We start from the raw sequence: 24,242 nt of genomic DNA, 5'->3' as shown, positions 1-24,242 counted from the left end.
ATAGCCAAATAATAGTGAGTAAATATCATTTTTATTACTCTTGCAGACATATCTCTGTCATAGGAAGTTGCATAAAAGCAAAACTGACAGGTGTGCAGAGACTGAACACTGACGTCAATTCTTTCTTTTGGCCTCCAATCGCTGTGGATGTCCTGCGCTACAGATGTTGTGCGCTCCCTGCGCAGACTTAAATGTAATGTAAATGTTAAATGCAGTGTTATGATACGGACAAACGGCCTTTAGCACCGCATATTTTTTAAAGAAGCAAAGGTGCTCACCTGTGATTCGAGATGATTGGATATGAAACAATTATGCTTTTTCTTTTGCGTTATGTTTTTTTGTGTTGAAATAAGGGCCTCTCATCCGTCGTGAAAATAGCTCTGAGGGATGCCATTTAACTGCGTAAACATAATGGCTTTGGCTGAGCATCATCGACTCATTACGTGTGTGCTGCTGTTCTGTATAGTGACTAGCATTCAAACCCGGTTCTCTCAAACATTAGACTTGAAATCTAAAATATCGGGGGTGGAGGAGCTCTTAGAGGAATTCCGCAAGCAGCTCCAACAGGACCAGACGTATACCAGGGAGGAGGAAGAGGTAGTTGACGTCTGTCTGTCTGATTTCAACGCCGTAGAGGAGCACATCATCCGAGCGACTGCCTCCATTGAGCAGGGAGCCACCTTCCTCTCGGCTCCTGACCGGGTGTACAGTTGGAAAGACTGTCTCCATGCCTGCTGTGCAGATCCTCACTGCACGGTGGCGGTGGTCCAGGAGGACATGAGACAATCGGACGACAGCCTCAGCTGCTATTTGTTCAGCTGCACCTATAGAAATAAAAACGTTTGTTCATTCGCAGCACAGGCAGGGTTTAGCACCTACAGTCGGGCTCACAATACAACAGGACACCTCATCTCCTCCAGTGGCAGTGGAGATGTCAACAGATTGGTCAATTTGATTAGGAGACCTGAGGAAAACCCTAGAGTTGATGATGGCACTCAAATGCCAGGTGAGGTTCTGTCTGCTGTTAATTATATTGAACATAAATCACAGGTTTTCAATAAGATACAATATAAATGCGTGTGTATTGCTTATGACAAAACATTCATAATACATAACTGGTTGCTGGTAATTCTGTTCTCACAACCACTAGCAATTATCAGACTGGTGTTTGGCTTGGGTTAATAATTTGCTATTGCCCCCTGCTTCTAAAATTAGATTTAATCTGAGTGAGTCCAGGTGTGTTTGACAAGGTTGGTTCTGACTGGGCTGTTTTCAGACATGGACGAGCCGCCCCGCAGTAATGCCGGCCAGGATGTAGTTATCCAGCTGCCCACTGACTGTGCGGTACTGGACGGCCGGGACAGTGTGGCCGACCATGGGGTCACCCGCTACGAATGGGCCCTGGTGAAGGGTGAACCGGCCATCAACATGAAGGTAAACACTAACACTGAAGAGTGCACTGAAAACAATGAAGCAGGTGTCATTGGTTAAAAATGTGAGGCAGGTAGCCTAGCAATTTAGAGGCTATCCAGCAGCCGGAGCGTGGCCCGGGTCTGCCCGAAAAAATTGCCGGCAAGTGAACTGGCAACTGGAGGGTTGCTGGTTTCAAATCCTAGATGCCATTGCCTGCCGGTGTGCCCTTGAGCAAGGCACTTAACCCCCAACAACAACAGCTCTACAGGCGACCAGTTGCTGGTAACCTCCTCTCCAACCGGTATGCCGGTATGTATGTGTGTCCTGTCTGAAGATGGATGACGAGGAGGAGACCTGTCTGACGATTGTGGCACGTTTTGTGAGCATGGAGATGCCAGACTAGTAAATTGGGCTAACAAACAGAAGTTAGGTTTTGTAGAAATGCCATCAGTGCATGTTCTGCAAACAATACAGTGGATGAATGCGCTGCATGAGCGTGGTGAGCAGATAGACGTGGTTATGGACAGCGAGGAAGAAGGAGAAGAGCTGAGTGGAGGGAAGATGTGTGTTGAGGAAGAATGGTGCCAAGTACAACAAACCGTACTCTGCTGTCTCTGATGGCTCCGTAATTGAACCTGACGAAATGAGGATGAATATCTGTGGTGGCAGGTGTGAAGAACTCTGAGTCTGGGACTCGTCTCGATGGTCATGCAAAGGATGATTCTGGCCCAGTAGGAGCGAGATTTTGTGGGAAAGTTGATCCCTTACCTTTTGGCTGACCCATATGTAGTCTCAGGCTGGGTAGAAAACAAATTGGCTACTGTTAAATCGGTGAAGGTAGCTTGAAGTAGACTTGTGATGATTTAAAGTCTTTCTTCCACCTAGAGGGAGCGGGCGCTTCGTGTCACACGCCTCGTGACAAGACCTGTGACTTGCTTTGCTCTCCAGAGCAGGGGGCGCCTTTGAACGGAGTGGTTACTGGTTAAGTGTTGAGGTGGAGTTACTGAAATGGAATATTCCCTGTGTGTGATGCCCGCTGTTTGGTGCGACGCAGACCCGGTGGCGAGCGTGGTGGAACTGAGAAGACACTGTCTGTCCTTTTGGGTTTTGAAGCAGAGCCTTTACCTGAGAAAGCCATGTTAGTATATGTCAGTTATCCATTGATAGCATTTATGCCGAACCCACTAATGTATTTCAGACGCCAAGCTTATGTTCATGTTGCAGTGGTGTGGAGGAGGGAGATTCCGAGTTGTGAGCAGTATGCAATGGGAGGGTATGGGACAAAGTCATATGTAGTGGAAAAAACAGTGTGTGCCAATGTTGCTGGGGATCAGAAATGCCTGGTGTGAGAGAGACAAGTTGAGGTTGCCAGTGTCAGAGTAGAACAGAAGGTGTCGCATACTGAGGCAGTGAAGAGAGTAGAGGATGATGGGTAAAGGGTGAGTAGTAGGCCTAAGCCGATACAGAGTGGTATGGCTTCTTAGCATTCATTGCCATGGTTATCAACTGTACTGCAGAAATGGAACGTAAATCACAGAGAATAGATGATGTGGTGGCAGCTGCAAAGACTTGGGTGTACAAGTATTACTGCAGAAGTTACAAGGTGTGTTGAACGAAAGTAGTGGAATGGGTCCTTTTTTTGTTTAGTTTTTAAAAAACTAAATAGTGATATATAGGTGTAAGGTGTTTGTTGGTGCAATTTTTCCCCTTTTCAATTTTGTATCACAAAATGTAATGAGATCGACCACACACTCCCGCTCAGTAGATGGCGACATGCACAAACAAATGTGCCAAAGCCATGATACCAAAGAAGACGTGTACTTCTGAGGGCTTGGGATAAATCAGAAGTCACATTTCGGTTGGACCTTGTGTACAATTGACCAATAAAGTGATCTTCATCTTCATCTTAAAAGATGGGGAAACATAGTTTCGAAGAAAAACTTTCTCCTCAGAGTTGTAATCTTGAACGTCATAATGTTGCACTGTAGGTAGCTCTGACATGGTAGGTCTGAGAATCACGGCTGTCTCTTTGTTATAAAGTCAGCCATACACTTGAGGTATAGAGTATGGATGCTGTGTTTGCAATAGAAAACCGAGGTGTAGGCTAGGCTATAAAACAGGTCTAATTTAGAACACACACAGTTAGCAACTAACCTGATGTGTTTAGTTAGTCATGGGTAGTTAGTAGTTAGTCAACATGGATGTTTGCATGGTGCAGCCAGAGATCCATGATACACTGCTGCATATATGCAGATAAGAGGTTATTATATCCCAACCTGACCCAGGGACAAGAGCCCTATTGTGGGCTGAGAGATGATGTGAGTTTTTAGTTATTGTGGAAAACTCATCAGAAACATGACTCTCTTAACAAACTTGGCTCCGATAAATGCTTTGTGTCGTTATGACATGGGTCCATGAAACCAGCCCAATGTTTCCAGTAGACTGTCTCTTTGCTTTCTGTCTAACATTTGATCCCTTTACCTCTGTAGGTGACCCAGCCAGGGTTACTGAAAATCAGTGGTCTACAGGAGGGTTCCTTTACCTTCCAGATGACTGTCACAGACACCGCGGGACAGAAGAGCTCAGACAATGTCACTGTGACAGTGCTGGCTCCAGAACACCAAGCTGAAGGTGACAAACACTTCAATCTCCTCTCTCACTGAAAGATATCACCAGCCAGATGTGCCTCCTCATGTTCCTCTATCATTCATTCGTGGATCTCGCCTCATTTCTGGCTAACATCAATAGCAATGTTTTGTTGTTGTGGTAAAATTGATTTGTGCTTTTCTGTGATCCTGTTGCCTGTAATGAGTACGAATGCATTACAGACAATGAACTTTGCACTGAAATTAAATCCTTGCCTCCATGGATTGAATCCATTGGATAATGAAAGCGAGCCTGCTATTTAGTGCTCAAACGAATTGAGCAGTGCTCCCCTAGTCAAATGTCTGGCTGCCTGATAGGGCCATATCCATATGAGCAGGCAGGGAATAATTGTAATCTATTCACTGCATTGAGGGGCCACGGATGAGATATGCACATATGGATGAGATAAGAAACTCAGTCTGGCGTTCAACTTACTCTTGAAAGTTGTAATAGTAGACAGCACAAGGTGCAATTTCAAAATAGAGACCTATTTAAACTTGTTAGAAATGTCCATATCAACTAGCCCATGTCAGCTAACATTTTTCAGCTAGGTTTTTTAGCCCATTTTGTTGTAATGTTTGAGTCAACGAAATATCACATGAACACACACAAGACATGACACAATGTGTAGAATTGCAGGAAATGAGCTTTAAAACTTGTCTGGAGCTGTAGATCACTGTTACAAGGCCTATATATAAACCATGAATATCCTCAAAGACAGATGTTACAGTAACGTAATGGGTACAATATACTATTATTATCCATTTTTTTCTGTCTTATCCCGAATTCCAACAAACATAAGATGGGTGACCTATTGAATACACAGAACAGCACTTTAACAAAGCAACCATAGGAAGGCTTTCAAGTATACCTGGGGACTGTCATACCATGACGGGAAGCAGAATTGTCCAGAACGCTCTGACGAGGATTTCTGCCAGAGCTGTGAGTCACTCAGTCTGTCTTCCTCACACGGATAGCCACAGGGAGGCAGGAGCTCCTGGAAATGGTTCACTTCACTGTAAAAAATAAAGGTTAACCCTGGGAATTGGCCTACATGGATAGGGCTAAATTGAAATGTTTCTGAAATGAATAAATATGAAAGGCATATGCATAACCATGGTAGCAATAGAAAGGGAATAGTTTGGAGATAATGGGGAAGTTATTAGACCAAAGGTGAGGACACAACAGTTCACATGACGCAAGTGTGCATTTTACATTTACTGTACTTTTTTTCCCACATTTGTTGATAATGAAATCTTCTGGATACATTCAGTAAGATGATAAGACAGTTCCTGGAAAATGTGGGATAGGTGCAATATAAGACCAAAAAATGACAAGGGTTTGAGTGAGAGGACAAACTGGTGTCTCTATGTGGCCTCTCCACAGTGTGCACAGTTTCTAAGTCATTTCAATGCATTTTATGACTCAAAGAAGAGTTTTCAACTATAATGTACATTTTTTGAGCTCTCCTAGCTGTGCCGTTGAGGAACGAGAGCAAGCACACTTGTAGTTGCTTCGTTTGGAACACAACCCTGCATCCTCCACCATCACATGATTGTTTACGCAATTCCCCAAAACTTTCCATTATAAATCACAATCTGGATCAGGTGGGCATGATTTTAAAGCTTGTTCTGTTGTCAACATGACTAGCTAAGTTATACAATACAATCTTACAGTGATAGGCTTTCACAGGGCAATTCAGAGAAACAGATCATCATTTTGGTGCACATAGAACGGAGTCATGCGTGCATTCAGGTGCGTGCATTCAGGTGCGTGTTCCGCTGCAAATTTTCTTCACAATAAACAAACAGGCTCATTCTGTTCAGAACAACCCAGTATGACGACATGTCATCTTGTAACTGTACATCAATCATAGTGATCATAAACGTTGACACTGTATATGACATGACTTTTATGATTTGGAGATGTGAAGTACACATTTGGAATCAAGGGTGGTCTGGCTTGCTTGTATGACATCAAAGCAGTATTTATTATAATCCTCAACATCTCATCTTTCAAAATACATGGAGTCATCTTAATTTACAGCATTTCCCTCAGACCAAAACAAAGTTGCCCTACTACCGGGAGGGATGTGGATAACTTGTCGCGAGAGGTGTTCAAGTTCAGAACATCTGTCACTCTAAACCCACACAGCAGCTGTCAGTCAAAACCCATGTTCCCGTACAGCCACTGCGTTCCAATTTAAGCTCTTATTAGTGCCTAAATCTGCCATTTTCAACCCGTATATATGGATACCAGTGTAAAGGGCTATATAAATGAAACGTTGATCATATTGTAATATAATAATACAAATAATAATAAAATAGAGGGCTGTAGGTTTCCTGTGTGGACTTGCGTGTACTAGGTTGGATTGTAGTTTTCAACTGGATCGTACTAAGATGGAGTGTAGTTTGAGACTTGAGTGTACTAGGATGGATTTGTATGGATGCTGTACAGTCTGGAATATCAGAGCAAGGAGGGCTGCAATAAATTAATGATGAGCAGGTGAATGTGTGTTAATAATGTGTCTGAGAGCCCAAGATGACCCTACCCTGTCCTCTCTACAGTTGATGGGAACAGGAAGTCAATGACCCACCCTGCAGGTCTACCCAGTCCACACAAGCCTGTGGCCCAGCCAGAGGAGACTGAGGACCACTCCATGGCCCAGGGTGGACCCAGGAAGACCATGGAGGAGGCCAGACCAACTCCACCACAAGCCCCACAGACTCCACAGTCTGGTGACTGGAGCAAGGCAGTGCCCCAAGTCCTACCACTGCCAAGTCACAGTGAACAGGAGAGCCCTGTCCGTCAAGGTGCTGTCATTGTGTAGCTATTATCTAGCTAGCTATTGTGTAGTTACTACCTAGCTAGCTATAACCCAGTAGGCAATTCCATGCACATCAAAACACCATATAAACAGATTTAAACACAAGCCTGTAATGGTTAACATGAACTACAGCTGTGAAGGAATTAAATCCATTTGGCATGTCTGCACATCATTCTGGTTGGCCAGAGTTTTGTCTGTGCTAGCGGAGAGAGGAAGGCCATTGTGTGATAGTAAGTGCAGAGAGAGGCAGATTCTCCCCTGCAGGCAGCCATTGTGCCTCCCCCACCACCAAACACACAAAGTTGATCTGGAAACTTTGGGGCAAAGCAGAATGCAGGCCACAGGGGCACTGTGAGACTTGAAGGGCTGGGACAGGAGTGAGCCTGACAGGGGTCCTTCATTCCCATGTACCCCCTGAGCGGTGGAGCAAAGCACTCCTCTGTCCTCTGGGTTAGGCTAGCCTGAGACAGATGAGGCAAGGTACTTCTCATTTTACCTTATCACAGACTTTTCAGAGACCACCTGCCAAAATCTCTCCCTCCCTCTCTCTATGTTTCACCTGACCAAATCTCTCCCTCTCTCTATGTTCTACCTAACCAAATCTCTCCCTCTCTCTGCTCTCTCTATGTTCCACCAGACCAAATCTCTCCCTCTCTCTGTCCCAGCAGAGCCCTGTGCAGCGCCCCCTGCTGTGGGGCCATGTAAAGGCATCTTCCCACGCTGGTTCTATGACCCTGTGGCTGAAGAGTGCAAGCATTTCATCTACAGAGGCTGCAAGGGCAACCACAACAACTTCCTGCAGGTGGCAGACTGCGTCAATGAATGTATAAAAAGAACAGGTACAGAGAGTACATTTTTGAAGAATTATCTGGATTTTGATGTGCATCATCATTGCATATTGTATGAGGTGTATAAAATATAGGAATAGAATTATGCAAATGAATAATGGAAACAAAATTATTCAGGTCCCGCTAACAAGCAAACGACATTGGCACCTCCCCCCACCACCAAACACATAGAGACAGGTACATTTAATTATCTTGTGATAATTAATCCTGAACATGATCATTCATGACCTTAATACAATCTCTCACCTGTTTCAGTCTTACCCAGTACATTTCCTGCAGAGGCCCCTAAAGTGACCATGAAGTGGCCAGAGATCAAACCACTACCAGAGCGTGACATGTTCCCAATATCCAAACCACATTCAGTAATGGGAGGACACCCAGGGCCTGAGTCAGGTCTGTTCAGCATCTGCTGCTTATCGGTTGATCTTTATTACAAAGGCTGTTTTGAATTCAAATAACATTTTACCTACACACTGAAGAAGGCTGTAAAACCGAAACATCTGTATGCTATTCCTGATGCAGTGAAAATAATTAAAACATTGAATAACGAAGGAACCTTTATGCAACATCTTCTCGAGTCCGAACCCATTACATCCCTTTGTTTGTCTGAATTGGCGGGTTTTACGCATCAGCCAAGCTTCTGGGAGAGCTCCATGGTTTTCTTCTGATCTGTTCTTCATCCTTATCAACTCATTATAACTCTGTAATATTATGTTATACATGCAGAAATACAGATCGTATATGAGTGTCTGTGACTTGCCTTTCTCTCTCTCTTCTCCCATGCAGGTGCTATACTGCCATTGGCTCTAGGCCTGATTATCACGGCTTTGCTGCTGCTCATGATTGGCTGTCGCCTGCGGTTGGTCCGCCACAAGCTGAAGAAGGCCCGACCCCTCACCACTGAGGAGTCTGATTACCTCATCAACGGCATGTACCTGTAGCAGCATAGACAGGGATGAATGCTCCACAGAACTAGAATGAGAGGTTCCAAGTCCCTTCAATTCATTCTATTTATATGGGAAACCCCAACACTGTCAGCCAGGTGGAGTCTTCATGATTACCGAACAAACTTTCTACATCACGACTGTGTACGACTTCTTCAGGTGCACTCGATTTAGATAACTCCACGTGCGAGGTAGGCGGCGATCACTCTTTGGAATGGTCCCAAAAGTGCAAACTCTACCCACACAGCACTCCAGGTGAGCTAAATCAAACACAGCATTTAACAGGAAATACATGTTTTTTTTTGTACACTTAGTGTACAAACCGATGCTTGTCTGCACTTAGGTTTGGAAAGAGATGCTTTCCTTTTTCTTTCACCCTTAAGGATATTATTTTAATATTACAACAAAATGTCAGTCATGGATATATATTTTCGTGGAGATATATGGTACTTTATCCATTATGTAATACTCTTGCCACTGTTGTGCTATGATGCTGTATATCTATTAGGCTTGGCGTAGAATTTAACTTTTTACCAGACTACTTTGAAATATGGGGATAGCGAGATATGTAATTTATTGTCAATTCCAATCATTACTGAAAATTATTATTTTGTTATAAAACCAAGTAATTCCAGAAAAGCCCATATCAAGCATTCTAGGATGTGTCTGATATGGTATGTTGCTTTTCTTTATCATCTATGTAGTTTCAATGTTGATGTATCTCAAAAGTCTGTATGCACAGTTTGTGTGAGACAGTAAAGTTAACTCTTGATCAATGTCTTTTGTGATTCTGTGCCAAAGGCTTAGGAGTATTTTAAATTGGTAAGAGATGCAATCTGAATATACATTGTGGATTCTTCCATCTCTGTTCAGCTATTATATTCCACCTTTTGCCACACCTGTCATTTGCCAAAGATGTGTCAAGAAGTGGAACGTTAGCTAAAAAGTCTGGTACACAGACTAAATTCTTCCTGCTCTACCACATATTTTTTTAGAGTGGCTAGGAAATGGCAGTATAGAAGCTGTCTTCAACAGCATAGACAGCTTGTAGCAATAAACACTCCATAGCACACAAACATAAGCATATTTTTATTTTTGCCATTCCAGAAATTGTGAAAGCCATAGCTCATCCAATATTTTTAAACAGACATTCAATCACTTTGCATTAAAATGTATTTTGGCAACGCACCGGCTACCTTGTTTCACACTCACACACATATATATATATATAATATATGTATGTATGTCTCTGCTTTGTTTAGTGTCGGTAATCAGTAAAGCTTGCAGTCTGGTCATGGACACCAGAGGCAGCACACAATAAATCATGGGGGAAATCACAACCCTGAATGTGTGCACGTGTTCACATGTGTATATACACACTCACTCCCATATGTATTTGGACAGTGAAACTAACATTTTAAATGTGGCTCTGTACTTCAGCATTTTGGATTTGAGATCAAATGTTTCATATGAGGCAACATTATAGAATGTCACTGTTTATTTTAGGGTGTTTTCATATTTGTTTTACTAGTTTAGAAAGGAAAGCACTATGTATCTTGTCCCCCATTTGAAGAAGTCATAAGTATTTGGACAAATGAGCTTATAGTGTATTAAAGTAGTCAAAAGTTGAGTATAATTCTTAACGCTTGACTACATCAAGCTTGTGACTATACAAACCTGTGATGCATTTGCAGGTTGTTTTGGTTATGTTTTGCCCAATATAACTGAATGAAGAATGTAATTTTCTTTCAAAGTGAGTAATGAAGATGTTTCTGAACCCTTCTAAATTAATCCTGATAATACCATGATTAAGAAAATCATGAATAATGAGTGAGAAGGTTACAAAGGCTGCAACAAAACATGCGAATCTCTCACCATTACCAATAACAGAGGTTATAATTTAGGGGGGGGTGTCTTTGTACCTGTAACCTTCTCACTCATCACTATTCACAATTTGTTCAAGATCACCCATAACATCCACATGAATGTAGAATTGTTAAGAAACATCTTCTATTCTTACTTACGATAAGTGACTCCTAAATAACCCAATACATCATTGCCCATTCACTTCCTATTAGAGGTGATATATGTTAGCAGAGCAGCAGTACAGATATCTAGTCAGATCTTCAGATGCACTCTAAAGTAAGTGGCTGAATAATCTCTTCAACTCAGGCTTTCCTCATCAGAACAGTGTTTACACTCAGCTTTGTTTGGAGCTGAAATGGTTGATTTGCAAATCAAGATGTAACCACAAAAACTCAATCTTGCAGCAAATCAAAAGGAAAATTCACAACCAAAAAAATGCAGGCCAATATATATATATTTTAAACAATCCCCGACACATTCTTCTGTTCATTCTCCAGCAGTCGTTATTCCGACCTCAGGGGTTATTCCTCAGCATGATACTCTAGGTAGAGTTAAAGGAGAAAAAACAAAATCACCATGGTTTGTTGTTTTCAAAGAAATCCAATGGCTGTTGGAACCCAAAGTAGTCTCCTCCAGGTTCACATTGAAATGTGGAATATGGACAGTCTGTCGCCTCAAAGTTCATCCCTGTGAGAAAGAGGCAAAACATTAAGAGATGGACATAAAGAGGAAATACACTATGTCAAATCATATCCACCTCCTCTTGTCATGCAACCGTAGGTTAGAGTTAGACACTTCCATGCACAAACTGTTATAGAATGCCCCACACCATGTGCAAAATCCAAATGTCCCTATGGTTATTTGATTTCTCCATCTCTTCAGATTTAACCAATGAAGAACTAGTATATTATGCAGTAGGGAAGAGTGGGGTAAGTTGAACCATTTTTTACATTCAGCATCACTCTGTCAAGGGGAATATAGTATTCTTTCTAACAAAGATATATCTACATATATTTCAGGATGAGGTTTCCCTAGAAATAATCAGCATTTATGTAAACAAAACAGTTCTGAAAACATTGCTTGTTCTTTTAGCACAACTTACCATAGGTATGGGGTTAATTCTGTACTGAATAAAATATTACCACTACCTTTTAAAAAACCTGTCTCTCTTTATTTCCCAAACACAATTCAACACAATTGCTTTTTTGTCTTTTAATAATTTTAAGCATATTTTAACACAGGCTTATATTCTACCTCATATCTTAGTGATAATGTCTTGCATTAAACCTGGGAAGTAAACACTTCAATCTGCTCAACTTTCCCCAAGGAAAACATTTTGACTATATTAGCCCACACAGCTACAAGGATTGACATTCATGCTGTTTAGAGTCTCATATTGTAGCTTATATAGACCCCATCTGATGTGTAGATTTGTTTTATTTATTATCTACACTGGTTTAGATACAAGCATCATGACACCCCTAACAAAGGCATTAGACTTTTTTGGGGACCTAACTTGCTTACCACTTTTTCTATGTGGTTTCTTCCTTCAGACTCCATGAAATTATGACCTGTCCTAAATATTTGGAAACAAGGGTGACTCAACTTACCCCCCTCTTCCCTACAATGAGGCTAAATGTCACTATCCCCTCAAGAACAAGGATGATACAATTGACATGCTCTCAAGCAAGAAGTATCTTAGCCAAATACCAACCATCAAACATATCAAATAGTATTTACATGAGATTTCAACTCAGAGAATCCATTGATATAATTCCAAAGTATCCACACATGGTTTGTTTCACACCACACATGCTTAGCTGAACAGCTTTAATAGCATACTGGTTTATTGGATTAAAACAAAACAAAAATGTGCAGCCAGTTGCCATAATATGGAAGAATCAAATAATGATGACAAGCAGGAAACTCAGCCCCATGATCTACTCCAGGCCACACCATTTCACCGTTGCCGACTGTGTGAAGGAGAGAGGGGGGAGAGAGAGTAGGAAGTCACTTCCACCTGGACCACTGCTTCTCTTTGTCTGTTAAAGGCACGTAAATCACCCCCATCAGGGGCTTCATCTTGGTGCCGCCGTCCTCCAGCTTATCGTACTGCTCCAGCATCTGGTTCCCCCCAGCCGGCCCCACGGGCAGAATCAGCCTGCCGCCTGGCTTCAGCTGGTCCAGGAGCTGGGAGAGGAGATTTAAGGACACTCACTGGGTCAGAATAAGATACCCTCCAAGGCAAAACATTTCAAATTTCCCACCCCATCAGACTAGTCTTCTCAGACATGCTGTTCACATTAAAGGGCGGCTGAAATTACTGATTTAGCCCCGATTTCAATCCTGACTTACTGAGAACGAGATTTACAGTTGAAGTCGGAAGTTAACATACACCTTAGCCAAATCAATTGAAATGCAGTTTCACAATTCCTGACATTTAATCCTAGTAAAAAGTCCCTGTTTTAGGTCAGTTAGGATTACCACTTTATTTTAAGAACGTGAAATGTCAGAATATTAGTTGAGAGAATGATTTATTTCAGCTTTTATTTCTTTCATCACATTCCCAGTGGGTCAGAAGTTTACATACAATTACTATTTGGTAGCATTGCCTTTAAATTGTTTAACTTGCGTGAAACGTTTCAGTTGGCCTTCCACAAGCTTCCCACAATAAGTTGGGTAGATTTTGGCCCATTCCTCCTGACAGACCTGATGTAACCGAGTCAGTTTTGTAGGCCTCCTTGCTCACAGACACTTTTTCAGTTCTGCCCACAAATGTTAATCATATATATATATATGATTGAGGTCAGGGCTTTGTGATGCCACTCCAATACCTTGACTTTGTTGTCCTTAGTCCATTTTGCCACAACTTTAGAAGTATGCTTAGGGTCATTGTCCATTTGGAAGACCCATTTGCGACCAAGCTTTAACTTCCTGACTGAGGTCTTGAGATATAGCTTCAATATATCCACATCATTTTCCAACCTCATGATGGCATCTATTTTGTGAAGTGCACCAGTCCCTCCTGCACAAAGCACCCCCACAACATGATGCTGCCACCCCTGTGCTTCACGGTTAGGATGGGGTTCTTCGGCTTGCAAGCCTCCCCCTTTTTCCTCCAAACATAATGATGGTCATTATTGCCAAACACTTCTATTTTTGTTTCATCAGACCAGAGGACATTTCTCCAAAAAGTACCATCTTTGTCCCCATGTGCAGTTGCAAACCATAGTCTGTCTTTATGGTGGTTTTGGAGCAGTGGCCTCTTCCTTGCTGAGCAGCCTTTCAGGTTATGTCAATATAGGACTCGTTTTTCTGTGACAATAGATACTTTTGTACCGGTTTCCTCCAGCATCTTCAAAAGGTCCTTTGCTGTTGTTCTGGGATTAATTTGCACTTTTCACAACAAAGTACATTCATCTCTAGGAGACAGAATGCATCTCCTTCCTGAGCGGTTTGACGGCTGCGTGGTCCCATGGTGTTTAAACTTGCATACTATTGTTTGTACAGATGAACATGCCTTCAGGCGATTGGAAATTGCTCCCAAGGATGAACCAGACTTGTGGAGGTCTACAATTTTTTTTCTGATGTCTTGCCTGATTTCTTTTGATTTTCCCATGATGTCAAGCAAAGAGGCACTGAGTTTGAGGGTAGTCCTTGAAATACATTCACAGGTACACCTCCAATTGACTCAAATGATGTCAATTAGCCTATCAGAAGCTTCTAAAGCCATGACATTATTTTCTGGAATTTTCCAAGCTGTTTAAAGGCACAGTCAACTTAGTGTATGTAAACTTCTCACCCACTGGAATTGTGATACAGTGAATTATAAGTAAAATATGTCTAAACAATTGTTGGAAAAAAAATGGCACTGTGATAGACTGTATCCAGTTTGCTGAGTAGAGTCTTGGAAGCTATTTTGTAGATGACGTCACCGAAGTAGAGGATCGGTAGAATAGTCAGTTTTACTAGGGTAAGTTTGGCGGCGTGAGTGAAGGAGGCTTTGTTGCGAAATAGAAAGCCGATTCTAGATTTGATTTTTGAGTGGAGATGTTTAATAGGAGTCTGGAAGGAGAGTTGACAGTCTAACCAGACACCTAGGGATTTATAGTTGTCCACATATTCTAGATCGGAACCATCCAGGGTGGTGATGTTAGTCGGGCGGGCGGGTGCAGGCAACGAACGGTTGAAAAGCATGCATTTGGTTTTACTAGCATTTAAGAGCAGTTGGAGGCTACGGAAGGAGTGTTGTATGGCATTGAAGCTCGTTTGGAGGTTAGTTAGCACAGTGTCCAAGGAAGGGCCAGAAGAATACTGAATGGTGTCGTCTGCGTAGAGGTGGATCAGGGAAAGGTAATAAGGTGGATCATACCCTTATCTCGCAAATATCAGTTTTAGACGAGACTGACTTTATGACAAAAATGATCCTACCGTAAAACGTCAATTAATAGGCCGAGCGTTTAATTGCTTAAAATCACTGAACAGGCGCATATTATAGAAAGGCTTCTATTTGAGCCAGGCATCTATTTCCTTAATGTCCAGAGCTTTTGCTTATTTGCACAGTTAATTGTTTCCTTCCAGTATTGGAATCCATTTCTTCATTTCCTGCACTAATGTGTTATCATTTACACACAGTGTCACGTTTCTTTTGGGTTAGTATGCCTCCATAAAAGTGCCTTTTCAGTAGTTCTTATTTTCACCACTAGAGGGTGATCTGCCAATTTCTAGGGTTCTGTACTCTCAAAATTTGTTAACTTTTTGTGCGTGCCAGTTAGATAGCAGTTCTCAGCCAATGGCAAGCAGTTTCTTACTGGCTATAAAAAGGGATGATAGCCATAATTTTTTATTTAATGCAACAAATCAAACATTAAACTTCGTAAACAATTCATGGTAATCTTGTAAACAATTGATTTAGACCAGGCGTTGATTTGTAAGAGGCATTTATTTTCTGTAATGCGTCCTGTTGCCCGGCTATTAAAAAGGGACAGGCAGCTATTTGAGACTGCATTTAATTGAAGTTTTATGGTATTTACACATTGTAGTAAATTTTGACAGAAGTGTTTTTCCGACTCATATCGATACCACCGTTTTGAAACAGAAAAGTTGGTTTTCCACTCAGTCGCTCTTTAACATGCAATGTCTAGCCTGAGTAGCTACAACTGAATAGACCAGGGGACTGTTTGACAAAATAGCACAGTATAGAGCACACCAACATTCCCTGAGACCGACCGACCAAAGCCCACAATCACAAATTGACATGTTTCATCTAACATAGTTAGTCAGTGCTGTTGTTGATCTCTACTCTGAACACAGCATTCCTAAGGATGGTGGATTTAGGTGATGTGGCTTCTATTAGCCGGGACCCCTTTGATTCCTTCAATTGTGTTTTTCTGTGGTTTGGGAACTTACTGCTTGTGGCACGTTGGGTGCTGCCGCGCCCACGTGGATGGCATCATAAGGCGCCTCCTCTGGATGGCCCATCCGCCCGTCTCCCACTGGAACACAACAAACAGTCACCAGCTGTCACTCACATGCTGCCAGCCACCCCGCAGTGCCAACATTATAGCTGCCAATCAGGCCGCACACTGAGAAGCAGAATGCCAGGGCACACAGCAGAGCTGTGAGATGACGGCTCTGCCTCGTCTCTGGCCTATGAGGCTAATGCTGGTTGACTGCAGGGCACGCTGGTTGACTGCAGGGCAGGCGAAAGCAGACACTCTCTTTTCAATAATTCAGCAGAGTGCTGCACCCACATCAATTAAGCTGCTTTGTGTTGCTCTCCCAAGGAATGACCAATATTCATTAGACTCCTTTGAAACATTCCTTATTTTACAGTCAGTGCATCGCCAACCCTGTTTTAAGCTTATACAGTGTCTAGTGGAAGTCTACATTTTAAAAAGTAGATTTAAGTCAGAGAAGGTTTGAATAATGCTGTCCATCAATGATTCTCAACCAAATGTACTGATGTTTTTGACAAAAACAATGGATACATGTTGCCCTAAGAGTTGTGCAAGGTGTTAACTATAGGGTGTAAAATATAGGGTGTGGAAGCATATGCAATCAATACATCTTCATTTTGTATTAACTTGGAACCTTTTTCACTTTGAAAAAATGTGGAGTAGGTTGTGTAGATCAGAAGGACAAATATCAAATAGAATCTCTTTGTGGAATAAGGCAGCAAAATGTGAAGACTATACAAAGGGGTGTGTATGCTTTCACTAGTGATTATTTTATATTTAACTGACACATTTGTACAATACATTTTAATAACCCAACAATACAAGTCACCAAATTAGAGAGAAAAATTCCCATCTTGCTTTGTTGCTTTTGGGACTTACCTATTAGTTTGACTCGACCAGATGTTATCAAGCTGGGGTCATCTTTCTTTACATTGTTAATAGAATCATCTACCAGTTCCTTGATGTGGTCAATTCCTATCACCTTGCCTTTGGGACCTACCTGTTAAATACAATAAATTAGGAAGGTCTGTGCCATCGAACATTACATTGAACCCAAAATATCCCCAAAACCTGAAATGGACAATTTACCAACTCTCCCACCAGAATACATTACCTAATATGTTATGCGTTTACCCATCATCATGTGTAGCTCACCATTCGTGCAAAGCATGCAGATAGGATTCCACTGCCAGACCCAACATCCAGAGCTTTGGCCCCATCATACAGCTGATCATGCAGTAGCTCCAACGCATAGGCATGCTGGGGGAGAGATCAACATACAACTGCATCACCACCTGTCAGCACTGTACTTGTAAACCTCTGGGTATTGCTCAGTTGGTATAAATGATAAGAGCAAGACGATCAATGTTTGATACGCAACAATTTAAACAAATATTAAAAGTAAAAGCTAGACCTACCATGTGTGGCGCACTGATGGTTGCTTGATAGCCTTTGGGTGCAAAGTGAGGGATAGTTAGTTTCTAACATTCATCAATGGCTGGGTTATTGAATTTGCACTACACTACTTTATTGTACTACAAGAAATAAGCACACACCTATTGACTGTGGGGAGTCCATGTAGGGGTTGCTTCTGGAGAAATGGCCTCGGTCTGTGGCCAACATGACTTCATAGACCTTGTCTGACTTGATGATCCCATTTTCTGAGGACACAGGAAAACAGTGGTGATTCTCCACAGTGAACAATGGAGAGTCACAGATTCACAAACACTGCAGTGCCTTCAGAGTAGACTAATCCCCCCACAGGAGGCTCCACTGACAACTGGTGCCAACACTAGGAAGTGCCCGCGACAGCCGGTGCTGCTGCTCTCATTAATACTCCCCCAGACCCCGGGCCCCAACCGTACCACTATATTGCTCAGTGGTCACAAGGATAGATTACACCTGCATTCCCAACAGTTTTAGATGAACAACAAAAAAATTATGTCCCTTTAACTTTTTGCACATTTTGTTATGTTACAACCTTATTCTAAAAATGGATTATTCATTTTCCCCCTCATCAATCAAAAACTGGTTTGTAGAAATGGCAAATGTGTAAAAAAAACAGAAATACCTTATTTACATAACTATTGAGACCCTTTGCTATGAGACTGTAAATTGAGCTCAGGTGCATCCTGTTTCCATTGATCATCCTTGAGATGTTTCTACAACTTCATTGGAGTCCACCTGTAGTAAATTCAATTGATTGGACATGATTTGGAAATGCACACAACTGTGTATATAAGGTCCCACAGTTGACAGCGCATGTCAGACAAAAACCAAGCCTTGAGGTCAAAGGAATTGTCCGTAGGATTGTGTTAAGGCACAGATCTTGGGAAAGGTACCAAAACATTTCTGCAGCATTGAAGGTCCCCAGGAACACAGTGGTCCCCATCATTCTTAAATGGAAGAAGTCTGGAACCAACAAGACTCTTCCTAGAGCTGGCTGACCCGGCCAAACTAGGCAATCCGGGGAGAAGGGCCTTGGCCAGGGAAGTGGCCAAGAACCCGATGGTCACTGACAGAGCTCCTCTGTGGAGATGGGAGAAACTCTGCAGCACTCCACCAATCAGGCCTTTATGGTAGAGTGGCCAGACGGAAGCCACTCCTCAGTAAAAAAGCACATGACAGCCCGCTTGGAGTTTGCCAAAAGGTGCCTTGACCATGAAAAACAAGATTCTCTGATCTGATGAAACCAAGATTGTAGTCTTTGGCCTAAATGCCAAGCGTCACATCTGGAGGAAACCTGGCACCATCCCTATGGTGACGCATGGTGGTGTCAACATCATGCTGTGGATATGTTTTTCAAGGCAGGGACGGGGACACTAGTCAGGATCGAGGGAAAGATGAACAAAGCAAAGTACTGAGCAATCCTTGATGAAAACCTGCTTCAGCACGCTCAGGACATCAGACTGGGGCGAAGGCTCACCTTCCAACAGGACAACGACCCTGGGCACATAGCAAAGACAGCAAGTCTCTGAATGTCCTTGAGTGGCCCAGCCAGAGCCCGGATTTGAACCCGATCAAACATCTTTGGAGAGACATTAAAATAGCATTGTGCAGCGACGCTCTCCATCCAGCCTGACCGAGCCTGAGAGGACCTGCAGAGAAAAATGGGAGAAACTCCCCAAATACAGGTGTTCCGAGCTTGAAGCATCATACCCAAGAAGACTTGAGGCTGTAATGACTGCCAAAGGTGCTTCAACAAAGTACTGAGTAAAGGGTCTTCAATAATTATGAAATGTGATATCAGTTTTATAAATTTACAAAAATGTCTAAACCTGTTTTTTGCTTTGTCATTATGGGGTATTGTGTGTCGATTGAGAGGGAAAAACAATCATTTTTAGAATAAGGCTGTAACGTAACAAAATGTGGAAAAGGTGAAGGGGTCTGAATACTTTCCGAATGCACTGTATATGCACACAATCGGCTAGTAGTTCTTTTTATTCACTTTAAAGACCAACTCTTACAAAAACGTCATGTTCAGAACCCACGGTGTGTGAAAATCATCGTTTAGCTCAGAGAAACCCTGGAGGATACAAAGAACACTAAAGTCAGGAATTAGCATGCATCGTGAGTTTGACCCGTTTAAATCCGGCTTAGGCTAACTTAAGGTTTGCAGCTGGTGAGTAGACCTAAATGGGTCAGCATGCACATAACAAGGGAGGATGGGTGTTGCTAAAAATGTACCCAGAACTCAGCTTTTGGGAATAAAATATTCCACCACTTCAGCATCACATTTTACCCCATGTTTAAGTATCCCTGGATGCAGTGTTGTGCATGTTGTTCTCAACATGAAATTTGTCCCCTTTTATGTCTATACAATATCACAAATGTAAACAAGGAACAATAAGGTGCATGTTCACCCAAAGGGATTTTGGCAAAACGCTCAGACCAGCCCTAGTACCAAAGTGTCTGCTGCAGTGCTTTGCTGGACACTGACTGTGTAAATATAGCCAACTAGATATGCTTGCCAAATCATGTTGGACACTAATATAGGCAAGCCAACCAGCTGCTCTCTGCACCAAGTCTTCAGGAGATCTTTCTAGTTTTGTAACAAAAAAGATCTTCCTAGTAAATGGGTGAATTTGAGCAATATGTTCTTATCTATTAGATTTTAATCTAAATCAGCTAACTTTCAATCAGCTAATCCACTTCCTTACTGTATGGCACACACAAGAAAACAGACAGACATTCGAAAAACAAATGTTAGCTGGTTCACAGCAAGACTAACTACCACAGTGGTGTGTCAGGTGTGACTACAAATTGAATGAAATATTGCACAACTACCTAGGAGTGCTGAGTGTGACCAGTAGTAGTAGTCGGTTGTAATAACAACAGGGTGTGTGATCATGCCTCTCTCCCAAGGAATGGCATATCCTAGCTTGTTCGCAAACTACTACACTACTGTCCATCTTCGCTGCTGTTGTAAAAACATAGACATATATACACAGTCGAACTTCCCATGCATGTAGTTAGTAGGCTAGTTCACTAATAAACGGTTTCATGATTCACATTTCTCCACATATGCCATACATATCCCATGAACTGGCTAGCTAGCAAATTAGCTGTTTCTTTTTTGGTTCCGCAACACTGCTGTTGTAGGTAGGTAACTAGCGTTAGCTACTACCAAGCCAAAAGAGGTTGGGGAAAACAATCATGTACATTATTGCATTGGTGGCATATAAAATATCGGAAGCTCTATAAATACGACTGCCTTGAATTAAATGAAGCTACTGTTAACACGCAATTATTAACTAGTAAACTGTGCAGGTGCAGATTTGCTAACACCCGCCTCATATTACTGTAGCGTGACTACAGAGGAACACATTGCCTGTGGTAACTGATGGAAACAGTGTGGTGTCCCAACGGCTAACTAACGCGGTAAAAACTTTAGTAGCCTCCCATTTCTAGCCTAGCCCGACCGTTGCCACCATGCTTTGGAGAAAGCAGCAATTATTTTTTTCCCCATTAGATCTCTAAACCAAAATGCTTAATTATCCACTTTATATAATGAGTAAACTTACTGCGAAGGTTGTTTACAAGCTCTGCGTGGCTGGCTCCTCCTGACTTCCAGGCCATTATTACACACACTGCGGAGCAGGTAGAGAGCCTCTGTCAGTGCCGCGCCTGCGCCAACTACTTTGCCTACGAAACTGACAACCTCCTAAAAAGATGGAGGGGAAACGTCACGCGACATAAATCGCAGTTTGCAGCTTTTTCCACACGGTTAGTCCCTGAATAAATTGTGTTGACATATTAGTTAAAAAATACGATATTTAATATATATATATATATATATTTTTTTTTTTACCACTCAGATATGATTGCCGGAGCATGTAGCTATCTTCCACGTTCACCCACTAGAGGGGCGCGAGAACTTAACTCATTAATGAATTAGTGACGTGTTTACAAGGCGTTTAACGTTTACTTTAGTTGAGTTTGTCCTAATGGGCCACCATATGAGACCTGGCGGGATTCAGGAAAATTCATGTTAAGGGGACTTGTTTTAATTTAAAAATTAAACAGAAGTACAAGTAGCTACGTTTAAGATTATTATGATGGAGGGTATCAATGCAAAGTACGTGTCACAGAAAATCAGTAAAACGAGATGGAGACCGGTCTCATCTTCGTCTTTACAGCAACCAGACATCTTTGCTACTGGGTCTTGGGATAACGAGGTGGGTTTCCTAGCTAGCCAACCCGCTAACTTTACCGTTAACTAGCTACTGTCGGTACTGTCAACACATAACGTTAGTTTGCTTTATTATTCTCTGTCAATAATAACAAACATGTCACTTTACTTCCCTACATTACAGAAGCCCAGTGTGCTGCCACTAACGTTAGGGCAATTTATGCATAGCTAACGTTAGCTACTAGCTAACTAGTATACTTAGCTACCATCAATCAGCTGTTGAATATGTATTTTTGTCTGATTGCATACATCTCTTTTTAAGGACAACAAAATTTCCATTTGGTCCATCGGGGAGAATGGGATCTCCGGTTTGGACGATGAATTTGAGGGAGACCCCCAATTAGTATGTGAACACAAACATAATGGGGATGTTTTGGATCTTCAAGTAAGTTTATCAACTAGGTCTAGGATATTAGACTGACATTGTTGTACTTGGTCCTTATTTTCAAAATATAATGCCATAATTGAATGTCAATCTTACACAGTTTCTGGATCAAGACAGAATAGTAACAGCATCATCGACTGGAGCAGTGATCATCTTTCGGCATCACCACAACAGCCAGGTATGGATGTTATTTCACAAGACATCATCATAATGAAGATACACCAACAATCATGGATACACAATTACAAATGTCAAGGTAGCTTGTGGAGGACCTTGTGTTCAATAGCACCTGTATTCTCTTCTCAACAGACATTGTCTGTTTCTCAATTGTGGGAAAGAGCACATCATTATCCCTGCGACAACGCTCCATGTACTGGAATTGTGTGTAACAGCCCTGAGATTGTCACGGTCGGGGAAGATGGAAGGATCATCCTCTTCAGAGCGGACGAGGAAGGAGTGCTGCGCACTATAGGTCTGAGAATGAAACGATACTTTAGTAACAATACCTCATAGACAATTGAATTCTCCCCGGGCAGTGGACATTGTTTTCATCAAGGTTGCATTTTGAACTCGCAATGGCCTACATGCTAATTTCCAAAAGTCATCTGGAACTTCAAATAAAATCCCACCCTTTAGCCAAGATAATACTGACAAACTATTTTTTCTTAATTGTCAGAAAATGCTGATAGTAGCACAATCCATGATGTGACTTTCCTAAGGACTACGGAGATCCTTACTGTCAATTCAATTGGCCAGCTCAAAATATGGGACTTCAGGCAGCAGGGCAATGAACCATCGCAGATTCTTTCACTGTAAGCTGTTTAAATATTTGAAGAGCGAATGCAAATCAGTTTTTCTGGTCATACAAGTTTGTTGTTTAATGTCCTTAATGTATTTTGTTTTGCCTGCAAGAACTGGGGACAGAGTCCCACTGCATTGTGTGGACAGGCACCCCAACCAACAACACATTGTGGCCACAGGGGGGCAGGATGGCATGCTCTGTATCTGGGATGTGAGACAAGGCAACATGCCCTTTTCACTTATGGAGGCACACTCTGCTGAAAGTAAGATATTTATGGAAGTCATTTATTTACTAAAACAGCAAGTCTATCTTTGGTTCACAGGTTAACTGTTTTTTTTTGTGCTCACAGTGTGGGAGGTCCGTTTTCATCCATCAAACCCAGACCACCTGTTCTCATGCTCAGAAGATGGATCACTGTTGCATTGGGAGACTTCCTCAAATTCAGACACACCATCCTTCTTACAAGGCAAGTCATCAGAAATATTTTTTAAAGGCTCACAGAGCAGGATGGTTGTGTTTTATTGCCAAATAGAAGTATTTGATATATCAACATGTTTATTTGGCAGGATAACATTATTGTAACACCAATCATTCATCATCCGAATTGGACTTTTTCTGTTCACCAGGTGGACGGAACACGAGCATAGTTTCGCGCAGTGCAATAGCCCCAGCAGGTGGGAACCAGTCCCTCATCAGTTCCTGGCTCACTGGAGACTCAAGTAAGGGACGCCTTGAGACCACTCACATGCTGCCCAGCCAGACCCTGTCTGTGAACAGTCTGGATGTGCTGGGACAATGCTTGGTGTGTGGAACGGACGGAGAGGCTATTTATGTCAACAGACGGGTCCCAATTTAGAAAAACGTTTTGCTATTAACATTAATAGACATGCTGGCTGGACTTTATTTACCTTTAACTGATTGTTAAAACCTGTTTTCAGTAAAAGGTCTCGCTTCTGAGGATTAGATAACCTCAATCGGGTGAAATTGTTTTTGATAGTCCTGAAGGAGTTTGAAGAAATTGTAAGCATACAGAGGTCTTTTATTACCACTCAAATATTACTCTTGTACAGGAAATTGTGCTCTGCTTGATTTGTGGGGAAGTCATATTGGTTGTGTTCATGTCATTTAACTCTGGTGTTTTGAAATAAAATGTCTGCATAAAATGTGTTCTCTCTTATCCAATGTGTCACTTCTCATAACAGACAAGATATACAGTATGACAAAGAGCCATTATCTGGACCACATTTGAAGTCTTATGAGAGATTATTTATAGAATCCATGTTGTTTTTATGTTGTACTTGGAGGGGGCGCTATCACAAGGGATGGTGGTGGTGGGGGGGGGGGGGAACAACTCAGTGAA

At 42.1% G+C, this 24,242-nt stretch overlaps 3 protein-coding genes across 4 annotated transcripts; 2 read left to right on the top strand and 1 right to left on the bottom strand.

Annotated features, from left to right (window-relative positions):
• The first annotated feature begins 116 nt into the window (after window positions 1-116).
• Window positions 117-9,450, top strand: LOC115107689 (low-density lipoprotein receptor-related protein 11-like). 2 transcript variants are annotated; one of them, XM_029631212.2, is made up of 8 exons: window positions 118-1,006; window positions 1,277-1,434; window positions 3,903-4,044; window positions 6,627-6,872; window positions 7,555-7,725; window positions 7,852-7,911; window positions 7,990-8,127; window positions 8,521-9,450. In XM_029631212.2, the coding sequence occupies exons 1-8, from the start codon at window positions 388-390 to the stop codon at window positions 8,673-8,675; spliced, it is 1,689 nt and encodes a 562-aa protein (XP_029487072.1). In that variant the 5' UTR covers window positions 118-387; the 3' UTR covers window positions 8,676-9,450. The 2 variants fall into 2 exon arrangements, with proteins under 2 accessions (XP_029487073.1, XP_029487072.1); XM_029631213.2 differs by lacking the exon at window positions 7,852-7,911 and having other exon boundaries at window positions 117-1,006.
• A 302-nt stretch (window positions 9,451-9,752) lies between these two features.
• LOC115107692 (protein-L-isoaspartate(D-aspartate) O-methyltransferase) lies at window positions 9,753-21,148 on the bottom strand. The gene is made up of 8 exons (XM_029631215.2): window positions 21,028-21,148; window positions 17,560-17,664; window positions 17,422-17,453; window positions 17,159-17,263; window positions 16,883-17,003; window positions 15,954-16,039; window positions 12,565-12,734; window positions 9,753-11,231 (listed from the first exon to the last, which is right to left on the bottom strand). The coding sequence occupies exons 1-8, from the start codon at window positions 21,080-21,082 to the stop codon at window positions 11,219-11,221; spliced, it is 687 nt and encodes a 228-aa protein (XP_029487075.2). The 5' UTR covers window positions 21,083-21,148; the 3' UTR covers window positions 9,753-11,218.
• A 291-nt stretch (window positions 21,149-21,439) lies between these two features.
• On the top strand, window positions 21,440-24,045 carry LOC115107691 (nucleoporin Nup43-like). Its single transcript, XM_029631214.2, has 8 exons — window positions 21,440-21,681; window positions 21,958-22,080; window positions 22,181-22,258; window positions 22,390-22,552; window positions 22,757-22,892; window positions 22,993-23,144; window positions 23,232-23,348; window positions 23,509-24,045. Exons 1-8 carry the CDS (start codon window positions 21,559-21,561, stop codon window positions 23,736-23,738), a joined length of 1,122 nt encoding a protein of 373 aa, XP_029487074.1. The 5' UTR covers window positions 21,440-21,558; the 3' UTR covers window positions 23,739-24,045.
• Window positions 24,046-24,242: the final 197 nt, after the last annotated feature.

The sequence above is a fragment of the Oncorhynchus nerka genome, linkage group LG24 (assembly GCF_034236695.1).
Source record: "Oncorhynchus nerka isolate Pitt River linkage group LG24, Oner_Uvic_2.0, whole genome shotgun sequence".
Taxonomy (NCBI): Eukaryota; Metazoa; Chordata; class Actinopteri; order Salmoniformes; family Salmonidae; genus Oncorhynchus; species Oncorhynchus nerka.
Note: the sequence above shows the minus strand (reverse complement) of the source record. Positions and strands in the feature narration are given on the sequence as shown.